Genomic DNA, 11,022 nt, shown 5'->3' with positions numbered 1-11,022 from the left:
CTAAATTCGGAATTTCCGCCGCTTCCACAATCTCCCACGTCACCAAATCGACGTCTTCGGGATTTTCGTCTTCTGAATCGCTAATTCTCATCGTTTCATTCAAAATTTCCTCATTTTCTTCCTCATTTTTCGAGAGATTTTCATAGAAAATCGGCGATATTTTCGCATTTTCAGCAGCTTCTTGCATTTTTTCAGCAATTTCCTTTTCACATTCCATGCATTTCAGCCCGACGACACGATGACACGCTTCTTGGTCGTGAAGGAAGTATTTGAGCTGGAAAAAAAAATTTAAAATCTGCAAAAATTTGGGTCATGACCTAGAAATAACTAGGTCATGACCTAGAAAAAACTGGTCATGACCCAGAAAATATAGGTCATGACCTAAAAAAAACTAGGTCATGACCTAGAAAAATTATGTCGTGACCTATAAAATATCTAGGTCATGACCTAGAAAAAAATGGGTCATGACATAGAAAAAATTAGGTTATGACCTAGAAAAAAATTATGTCGTGACCTATAAAATATTTAGGTCATGACCTAGAAAGAAGTGGGTCATGACCTAGAAAAAATTAGGTCGTGACCTAATTTTTCAAATATTCTAGGTCACGATTTCAACAGAAAATTGGGTCATGACCTGGATTTTTTTCGTCCAAAATATCGACTTTTAGTAGTGAAAAATGTCAATCTTATATCACGTTTTTAGGCTTAAAAATCGCTATTTTTGTCTATTTTTCTTCGTTTTTCTCCCAAAAAAAAAGGAAAAAATCAATAATCCGTACTTCCGGGAACATATTCAAAAAGCAGATAATTTGGCACTGCTCAACGGCGTCGAACATATCGCACGTTCTCAGAATTCGCTCCCTTTTATTTCTATCCACTTCAGAATACACCAATTCCGCGAAATTTCGAATTTCCGGAAACGTCGTTGTGAGACCCAGATACTGTAGCTCTGATTCTAAATCTCGTTGGCTGAATCCAGAGACATCTCGAATTTCTTTGATTTTTCGATTATTGATTATTTGAAAATTCGAGAAAAGATTCTCTTTTAGTTTTTGCATATGGATAACTGCGATGAAGCATTTGCAGTCCTGAAATATCGATTTTTTGAATTTTTTGAAAATTCCGATTTTCTAAAAAAATTCAAAAAAAAACTAACAAAATCACTATGAAAAACTTGAAAAAATTCGGTGAGCAATTTCAAAATTTCCTCTTTTTTGTGACACTTTTGGAACAACTTCGCTCCATGGATAAGAAATTTCAGAATTTCAAAAAATGCATCTTGGATTAGAATGTACAGTATTTCTCGGCTGGGTCCTTGGATGTAGACGGCTTTGTGTTTCGTTCGACGGATCGGGACGCGGATGAACTGGAAAAAAGACGAAAATACGCTCTATTGAGAACTTTGGTAGAAAATTGGCGGGAATTTGAATTTTCAAAAATTGAAATTTCGAAATTTTCTGAAACATTTTTTCTTGGAAATGCTGAAATTCTAGAAGTTTCTGAGCTCGGGAATTTTTCAGAAATTTCGTGAAAATTCAATTTTTTGTTTTTTTTTAATTCTGAAAATTTTCAAATTTCCGAATTTCGAAATTTTCTGGAATTTGCGGAATTTTATCAATTTTATTTCTGGAATTTCTGTAATTTTTCAAATTTTGAATTTTCTGGATTTTAATGAAAATTCTAGNAATATCTTTAAAATTTCGAATTTTTGGTATTTCCAAATTTCAGAACTGTCTGGATTTTCGAAAATTTTGAATGTCGTTTTTTCAAAGTTCCCGAATTTTCTCAAATTGTAAACTTTTAATTTTACGAAATTTTCTGGAAATCCTGGAATTTTCTAATTTGAATTTTGCAGAATTTTCTGAAATTTTTGAAGTTTTGAATTTTAAAAACTTGAATTTCGAAATTTTATGGAATTTTTTCTAAATTTCCAAAGCTGAATTTCAGAAATTTGTAAACCAAATTTTACAATTTTTGAATATTTTTGATTTAACAATTTTTGGAATTATCAGAATTCCTGTATTCTGGAAATGTTCAAATTACCAAATCTCAGCAATTTTCATAAAATTCAAGAAATTCAGAAATTTGGAAGTTCGAAATTTGAGAAAAATCTGGATTTTAGGAATTCTGAATTCCTAAATTAAGGAACTTTCCAAATTTCTGAATTTCGGAATTTCTGAAAAATTTCAAAATTTTGGAACTTTCCAAATTTCTGAATTTCACAATTTCGTGGTTTTTCCTTCTGGAATTTCTAAAAATTTCAAAAAATAGGAAATTTTTCTGTAATTTCTGAATTTTATGAAATTCTCCAGAAATTCCTAAATTTCAAATTTCTGAACTTCAGAAATTTTGACTTATAGAAATTTTCTAGAATTTTCAAAAATTCAAAATTTTCTGAAATTTTTTTACTTTCCTGGAATTTTCTCTAAATTTATAAATTTCGAGATTTTTGAATAATTTCTGAATTTCAAAAAAATCCAAATTCGAAATTTTCAAATTCCCGCCAAATTCTTCATATTAAAAAAAACCTCAATATCCCCCAATCGCTCCCCAAAAAGATTTTTCAAATCTCTAAAATCGATAGTTCTAGAGATATTCTCCTTTTCATCGTCATATTCAATGCCTTCTGAATATTCTGAATTCAAATTTATCGCCTCAAAAATCTCTCTTCGGATCACAAATTTCGAATTTTTGCCGTCCTCGAAAACTCGAATAGTTTGGGGGCTATAACCAAACTGCAAAAATCGATGATTGAATAATCGATTTTTAGGGAAAAAAATACTTCAAAAATATCCTCAAATTTATCGATTATCTCTTCCAGACTATCCAAAAATTTTGCATCTAAAAATCGCTGTAAAATCTCATCTTTTTGGGATTTTCTCGTCTTTTTCTTATCGATTTTATCGAATTTCTTCCTCTCTTCATAATCCAAATCATCGAAAATATCGAACTCTCCCAGCTCATTTTGGCTCTAAAAAATCAATAAAATCGATTTTCCCCGAATTTTCCAGATTTTTTTGTCTCACAAAATTCTTTGAAAGCTTATAAAGCCTCTGAATATGCTCCAGAATCCCTCGAAAATCGATTTTCCCCAATTCCACGTGTTCTACCGGCCCGCCGGGCGGTGGAACTAGCTCCAGAATCAATTTTTCGACACTGGCTTGGAAATATTTCGGGGCCTCATGTTTTATAGTGGAAATTATCATATTATGAAGGAGCACATATAAATCTGCCCTGTTGATAAAACGCTTCTTTCGGTTTAGGCTGTAGTAGATTTCTGGGGTCTGAAAATCAAGAAAAAAATCGATATTCAAAAAAAAAAGATTATGTACATTCAATGAGAAATATTGATCGCCAAATAATCGATAGGTTTCCGGAAAATTCTTGAATTTTCGAATTTCCTCGGTCAGCTCGTCTGCGGATCCGTACATTCGGAATTTGTTGCCAGAATGTTTCAGAATTCTCTGTATATACATTTTCCCATTGTCACCGGGCTCATCAAAACTCCGACAAACGCTTTCAGAGACGAATTTTTGGAGCTGGAACAATTTTTTTAGAAATTGGGAGGCAAAAAGGCGATTTTTACCCCATAAATCACATAATCCTTCACATAATCACACGAAATGTCACACTTCGCAGGATTTTTGAAAAATTGTGACATATTTCTGCAAAAAAACGTTGAATTAGAGAGTTTTTTGAGTGAAAAAACTGAAAGAAAAATTCTGAAATTCGTTGAAAAAATGAATGTCCGCAAACACAATTACGCAAAACTGCACTCAACTTTTTAATATGATTTTTCAAGCTTTCAAAACACGGTTTTGGGTAGAGTGCCGAGTCGACTCGAAAATCGATGATTTTTGTCGACTTTGAAAATCGACACAGTCGACATTCAACAATTCGACAAGGCTATTTGTCGATAAAAATCGAACTTTTCGTTGTCGATTTTTGTCGACTTTCAGTCGACGAAAATCGATTCTTGTCGATTTTGCGTCGACGGAAATCGACAGAAATCGGCAAGAATCGACTTTTGTCGATTTTGCGTCGACTTAAAATCGACAGAAAAATCGACAAAAGTCGACAAAAAGTCGACAAAAGTCGACGAAAAATCGACTTTTCCGGACTACAAAGTAAAATTTCACTTCGAGAAAATTTTTTTCTAATTTTTTGAAGAAATCATTTTTTGTGTAGAGTAACAACTTTATTTTTATGAATAAAAAAACAAATAGTGTAAAACTTAATTTCAACGGGGTACAAAATAGAGAATCAGTATTCAGAAGATGGCAACGAAATTAGAAGAAAATTCAAAGCGACAAAATTTTGAAAAAGAGAAGAAACAGAAGAACAAAGTTCAGCATTAGGAATTAATGTTTCATTATTTGGGCCAAATCGTTTCCAAAAGTATCACCGTTATGCTCTCTGGAATCGTAATATTCTACGCCTTCTGAGTCATCATTCTCGTCATCATATTCGTACTCTTCTATTGTCGACGTATTCTTCTTCGTAGATCTGAAGAAAAATCAGATTTTGAGGAAAAATAAGCTTTAATATCTTACTCCAAAGTGATTTTTTCCAACTATTTGATGCCGTGGCTCTTGATCTTTATGTACTAACTAAAATTAAGAATTTAACGATAAATATATAATTTTCTGCTTTCCGATCTTTCCATTTCTACAACTTCTTTCTCGTGGTGACTGTTTAAGTGCTGATGCATCGTTGTGGTCGAAGAATGGAACTTTATGCTCCTTCCGCACAGTTTACAGGTCACAGTTTGTCCGTTATTTTGTTTTTTGAAGTATCGCCACGCTTTAGATTGATTTTGTGACGAATTCATCTGCAATAAGCAAGAATGTCATAAATGAAACAGAAAAAAAAAACAAAACACCCAAAAAAAAACAAGGAAAATAGGTTTTTCAGTAGAAAATTCGATGAAAAATGCCTGTTTTTCACGAAAAATACCCCGGCCACAGGCAGTTTCTAGGTCACCGGCCGTGTAGTTCTCTCGGACAGTAAAGTCGACAAAAGTCGATTTTTTCGTCGACTTTTCGTCGATTCTTGTCGATTTTGAGTCGATTCAAAATCGACAAAAATCGACTTTTGTCGATTTTCGCTTTCATCGACTTTTGAAAAGTCGATTTTCTGTCGACTTTTTGAATGTCGATTTTTGATCGAGTCGACGAAATCGACACCGATTTTAACGATTTTCGTCGATTTTTGTCGATTGTCAACAATCGACACAGCACACTAGTTTTGGGTAACAGTCAGGGTTGAAAAAAAATGTCGGGCTAGTTTCAAAATATTCTCTGCAAAATTTTATGCAAAAGAGTACTAAATTTCAGTGAAATATATCTCAAGAATCGCCGAAAAGCAAAAAGTGCGAAGTCCACAAACACCACCACCCGAAATCGTACAGAAACTTTTTTCAACGTGTTTTTTTTGGATTTTTCAGAATTCCTGCTAACCTAAAAATGAATCCGAACAGTCCGAATGCTGAGATACCTTCTGAATGCGTACTTCTTTCAACTTTGGATTATGTTTTGTTTGATGTAAGAGGGCTGGACTGACAAATCAATGGAGCGTTCTTCTTTTAGTTAACAGCCAAAATGTTGCCGAGTATTTCAACATTCAAAGCGCCAACATTCAACATTCAAAGCGCCAAGTCTATGTGACAGATAATGGAGAGGATCTAATTTCTAAATTATTTGAACATGCTAATTTCCCTCTAATAAGTAAGCAATTGTTAATATGCTCCTCGCTAAATTAATTTTTTTGTGAAGGAATGTACGGATCGCCCAAAGAGCTTACAGGAAATCCAAAAATCTTCAGAAGCTGTCCCGGTAGTGGCGTATATGCTGATACACATGCATATCTCTTGTACCCATACTATGTATTTCCGCAAATTCGCTCTAATGATAATATTTGTATTTTCCAGACTAGTCCATCGATCTACCGTAGTCTGAAGGGTGAAAAATATATCTGCAAATCAGATGCCTATGTGATACTTCAAAAGCTAACACTAGAAGTTTATCAATTTGAAGTAAAAACTTCTTTTATAAAAATAGCAAATACGCTCTATTGACAACTGTTTCAGAAACCCAAAATCTTTCGCTCCCTTCTGGCAATTTTCTTACGATCTCAGGAGCTGAAGAATCTCGATAAATGTGAATTTGTGATATATAACCCGAAAGTTTTCGATTCGATTAAAAAAGAAATACAAGATGATATCAAAACTTTTGGGACCGATGTAAGACTTCCAATGATGACCGAAATTATGAAACTCGAGTTTCCCAGGCTTCTTTTGAAGTTCAAAAACTCGATAAAAATCGATTGGCAAGATTCAGAGTCCGAAATTTTCGAGATTAACCTTCGAAGTTATCTTTTGGAATTCCACATGATCCCTAATTTCGCATATCTTCTCACTATTTTGTACTGCACTACAGAGAGGATAGTGAATTTGCTGCAAAGAATAATCAATTGTCGCTTGGAGATTTTCTCGGCGGGTGGCCCAAAGCCTACAGTAAGACTATTCGAAGACCGTGGAGGATAACAACGATTTGTAATGAAGGCGGAGCTATTTAATGCGATCAATGAATCTGTAAAATCGACAAAAATCGAATTTCATGAGGTCGGAATGTTCGTTGAAGCAGCTATGACATTGGAAGACGTTCAGGAGAAGTTTGGAGATCAAAAAGAGATATTGAGGTTTCTAATATTCAAAAATCCTTCTTTTTTTTGTCCAATAGAGCACATTTGCAGTTCATCCGCTACCCAATTCTACGTGCCAAAGATAAAGCCGTCCCAATTCAAGGTCCACTAAACAACATGTGATTCTGTGTTCTTGCAGTTGACGGTTTTTTCGATTTGCTAAAAAATCTGATTCTTGGCTTCCGATTCTTCCAACGAATGCCCGATTGGAGTCTGGCTGTGCAGATGTTTTTTGGATGGGAAATAGGATTCAAGCCCGAGGAGGTCGGCGGCCTAGACAACCAATCTTAGGCCATGAACTTTCAGAAAAACCCATACTTTCTCACGCGCAACCATTTGCATACGATGAAAACGGCATACCTCACGACACCGCGACAGACTTCCAAAGGTAAGTGCGCTCTATTGATATAGAATTCGAATTCTCTTTTTCAGCTCAAAAAGTTCGTTCACAGCCAGAAAGGATGTCACAGAGTTTATGGTAGGAAATGTGAGCAGTGTGATGCTGAAAATTCAAAAACTCAAAAAGATCAAAAGCTGGCGATTCTGGAAAAAGAGTTAGCCGATTTGAAGATCTCTCATCTGAAAATGCTCGAAGAAGATCAGGAAAAATCGCTGGAAATTGGAGAATTACAGCAGAAAAATTTTAAATTATCTGTCAAGAATGAGACGGATGACGTGCAGATGAAGCAGTTGACCGATAAATTGGCAAAATCCGAATTATCGGTTGACTACGGTACTGTCGGCACATCCAAAATTTCTCCACAGAAAATCCGATGTCTCATCTGCGAAAAATCAATTGAATCTGGAGAAGATCAAATTATCAGATGCCATTGTGTACCTAGAATCCGGAAGATTCCATTCGAAGGTTTTTAATTGAATAATTGATTTTTTAAAACTTGTGAAATATTTCAGTGTGCAATCACTTTGCTCAAAGAGCACAAAGACTGTCCGGCTTGCAATGGAGACATCCCGAAGTTCTGAAACCTAGAATCCGAATTGTTTCGTTTTGTTACAAACTGTTTAAAATGTGTTGTTAAATAATTTTTCTAATTGTGTAATCTGACATGCCTAATGTCTTTACATTTTTCTGTTAACAATTTCGTGATGCGCCTTTAAAGGTGGGAGGACATGAAAAAAAATAAATTGCTCGAAATTCCATTTACATACGCCCCTCGAGGAGTTGAACTTGTAGGGGCGAGGATTGAGGGTGCGGCGCCGCTACCGACTGAGCTACGGGGGCAAAGAGGAAGCCACCGCCCGGTTACATAAATAAAATACAAAGCAGTTGACAGTGTTCAACAGCATCAAACAAGTCGCAGGTTCTCAGGACGCTTTCTTTTTTGCGTTTTTCAACTTCAGAAAACACCTTTTCAGCGTAATTCTGAATTTGCGGAAAATTAGTGGTGAGACCCAAATAATTCAATTCGTTCTCCAAATTTTGAATTGTGAACCCATTAGGTTCATCCAAAAAATGGCACCAAATTCAAAAAATTTTGCTTTTTCGCTGCTGATCCGACGATGCGCCTTAAAAAAGAGCATTCGCCCAAATTGTTCATTGAAAAAAAAAGAGACAGACAACAAAAATAAGAACAAAAACAAGGTAAAACAAAGTTAACAAGTTTGAGTCTAGCTCAATGAATTCCAGAAGGTCCCTCGGAATCCTGAATGGCCAACGTTTGTAGCTTTTCAAGAAGACAAAAACCGCATACGAATCCATAAACTCGATGACATCCTTTCTGATTGTGCACGAACTTTCTGAGCTAAAAAAAATAAATTCAATTTTTCTTTGTCAACAGAGCGCACTTACATTCAGAGATCTCTCCAGAATACAAATGAGTTGACAGTGCTCAATAGCGTCAAATAGATCGCAAGTTCTCAGGAACTTTTCTTTTTTGTTCTTGTCCGCTGCAAGATACACCCCTTCTGCATAATCCTGAATATCTGGAAAAGTCGTGGTGAGACCCAAACGAACCAATTCGTTCTTCAGGTTTTGAACAGTGAATCCGTCTTTTTTGGCGTTTCTGACTTCTTTGGCTTGAACATTCTTCGATTTTTCATCAATCCAGAACGGTAGAAGCGTGCCGGTTTCAATAAAATATAGGCTCTTAAAAATAGGTTTTTTTGAATGGTAAATCTTTAAACAATTACATTAATTGGGAAGAAAATTTTGCCGGATTCGTTGAAATTATTTTGGAGAAATTCAGGAAGATCGGCGGGCTTGAGCTTTTGGAAATACTTTTTATCAAAAATCAATTCTCTCATAAGCTCGAAAAAGAAGTCGATAGCAAGAATGTAGAAACTTCCAGAAGGTCCTTGAATCGGAGTAGCTCGGTGCTTGACTCTAGTGATTGGATAGCGAATGAACTGAAAGAAAAATCTGGATTATTGATTTTTCAAATTTGCGCATACCTCGATATTGTTAGTGATTCCATAATTGTCGAGAAATTGCTCCATTGTTATGGTCTCCAAAACGACTGATTTTAAAGAAGTTTTCATCAGAAATTGTTGATCTCCATCTTCAAAGACTCTGACTGTCACTGGCTGCTTAGAATCTTGGTGACGTGGCGAGAACATCTCCAGATTCTCATCAACAACAGTTTCAAGAGATTCGATGATTAGACTGGCAAACAAATAGCTCATCAACATTCCATCATTACGATTTCTCAATGGCATACTATTGAAAAAGCGTCCGAGAAACACTTGAAGACGTTGGTGTTGATCTGGGTTCAGCTTCGAAGGAATGAGGTGTTCGAATTTTGCGATGATTTGAGACAAATTCAGTTTCGAAAATTCTTTGACAAGCTGCTGATGTTTAGCTGGCTGAAATTTTAGATTTGTTGTGTCTGTTGATATGCCCCGATGTCTTACCGAATGTTGAGAGGTTCCCATGGCCTCAGTGAGCCTATTCTTCATGGAATCAATAAATTTCTTATCGAACTTCACAAATTCCACACATTTTTCAACATTTTCCTCTCTAGCTTTCAAATAATATGCGAACAAATGTACTAGTTCAATTGGCCATTCTCGGCTTACACTAAGAATCATATTCTGAAGAATTACAAAAAGATCTTGCTTGGCAATGTATTCCTCATCCTTCAAACTTTTGAAGATAGTCGGACGAGTCTAAATTTTTTTTGCAATTTATTATTTACGACTAGAAAAATTTCTACTTGATATGGCTCTTCAGCTGCACCGAAAAACTTGTGATTTGCAGGAAAATCCTTGAAAATATTGATATTTTCCAAAAGTTCCTGGGCCGATCCATACATTCGAAGCGTTTGATTCGATTTATCAATCAATAATTGAATTAATTTGGTTTCTTGTCCTTTTAGGTCGCCTGGAGGGTATTCAGAAGAGCAAATATTCTGTTTAGCCTGTAAAGTAGAACTTGAAGAAGCGAAATTATAGTTTTCGACAAACCTCTTGAATGAATCCATCGAGAATGTAGAATAATGTTTCTCTATGAAGACACATCGGAGTTGTTGCACAACTCGGAATTTCCAGAAATTTCGACATTTTTTTCGTGTTTTGAAAACGCTTTTTATCGAATTTCTTTGCCGAAAAAATAGGTTGAGAAAATAGAGTGAGCAAGAGGGGTTACTGTAGAAAATTAAAGGCGCATCAACTATAAGATAAATCGGCGTTTTCGAAAATCGCCTTTAATTTTCTACAGTAAGCCTCTTGCTCACTATAATTTCGGTGGTACGACGAGACCGTACGAATCCGGGAGACACCCAAAGCGGGAGACACGAAAGCGGGAGACACAAAAGCGGGAGACGAAAGGGGAGAAAGTACGCAATTGCTTACCGTAATCCACCGTTCCGTTGTAAAAAATTAGACTATTTTTCAGTAAATTTGTGAATAAAATACCCGAGATAAATGAAAATATGTTTAAAAAAATTTTGAGACCTTTTTTATGTTCCTGAACCATCATTTTCGCGATTCATCGAGCTAAACACTGTGCGGTACCTATTCCAGGTCCGTCAGGTTTCTACGTTCTAGCTGTTGACTCGCTGCTGGAAACGCTGAAAATGATGATTTTCGGATTGAAGCTATTTCAAAAACGTGGGAATTGGGATGTGGAGCGGTGGAGAATACAATTGATGGATGCGATGGGTCCAATGTTTAACACGGTGTATAAGAAGGAGGAGGTGAGTGAAAAAATCGTCAAAATTCTGAGAGTCTTGCGGCACTCACAACTTTCTTTAAGCCCATTTTTTTGGAACGATGTTTATTTGAAAGTGTAGATTTTGAAAATGTCTACAAAACAATATAATTTTAAGCTAACTTCTATTTTCCTAGTTCTCAGCGAGTGAGCTC

The 11,022-nt window shown here is 35.5% G+C and overlaps 4 protein-coding genes across 4 annotated transcripts in view; 1 reads left to right on the top strand and 3 right to left on the bottom strand.

The window, feature by feature from the left end:
* CBG21957 overlaps window positions 1-3,661 on the bottom strand; it is a gene marked incomplete at both ends in the record, with an annotated part of 5,983 nt that extends 2,322 nt beyond the window's left edge. The window contains 8 exons of the mRNA XM_045241781.1: window positions 44-274; window positions 780-1,088; window positions 1,157-1,366; window positions 2,529-2,735; window positions 2,783-2,971; window positions 3,027-3,284; window positions 3,333-3,539; window positions 3,587-3,661. Of these exons, the coding sequence (XP_045097422.1) occupies window positions 44-274; window positions 780-1,088; window positions 1,157-1,366; window positions 2,529-2,735; window positions 2,783-2,971; window positions 3,027-3,284; window positions 3,333-3,539; window positions 3,587-3,661 (1,686 nt within the window). The remainder of the gene's footprint in view (window positions 1-43; window positions 275-779; window positions 1,089-1,156; window positions 1,367-2,528; window positions 2,736-2,782; window positions 2,972-3,026; window positions 3,285-3,332; window positions 3,540-3,586) is intronic.
* A 700-nt stretch (window positions 3,662-4,361) lies between these two features.
* Window positions 4,362-4,831, bottom strand: CBG21958 (the record flags this gene model as incomplete). The annotated part of the gene is made up of 2 exons (XM_002629869.1): window positions 4,362-4,506; window positions 4,752-4,831. The coding sequence occupies 2 exons, from the start codon at window positions 4,829-4,831 to the stop codon at window positions 4,362-4,364; spliced, it is 225 nt and encodes a 74-aa protein (XP_002629915.1).
* A 634-nt stretch (window positions 4,832-5,465) lies between these two features.
* On the top strand, window positions 5,466-7,739 carry CBG21959 (the record flags this gene model as incomplete). The annotated part of the gene is made up of 5 exons (XM_002629870.1): window positions 5,466-5,543; window positions 5,930-6,034; window positions 6,089-6,514; window positions 7,135-7,567; window positions 7,615-7,739. 5 exons carry the CDS (start codon window positions 5,466-5,468, stop codon window positions 7,737-7,739), a joined length of 1,167 nt encoding a protein of 388 aa, XP_002629916.1.
* A 594-nt stretch (window positions 7,740-8,333) lies between these two features.
* CBG21960 lies at window positions 8,334-10,218 on the bottom strand (the record flags this gene model as incomplete). The annotated part of the gene is made up of 7 exons (XM_002629871.1): window positions 8,334-8,462; window positions 8,510-8,806; window positions 8,851-9,066; window positions 9,112-9,522; window positions 9,571-9,825; window positions 9,873-10,076; window positions 10,123-10,218. The coding sequence occupies 7 exons, from the start codon at window positions 10,216-10,218 to the stop codon at window positions 8,334-8,336; spliced, it is 1,608 nt and encodes a 535-aa protein (XP_002629917.1).
* Window positions 10,219-11,022: the final 804 nt, after the last annotated feature.

This window comes from Caenorhabditis briggsae, assembly GCF_000004555.2.
Source record: "Caenorhabditis briggsae complete genome, chrII, whole genome shotgun sequence".
Taxonomy (NCBI): domain Eukaryota; kingdom Metazoa; phylum Nematoda; class Chromadorea; order Rhabditida; family Rhabditidae; genus Caenorhabditis; species Caenorhabditis briggsae.
The sequence above is the reverse complement of the archived record's forward strand: the minus strand, read 5'-3'. Positions and strand labels throughout refer to the sequence as shown.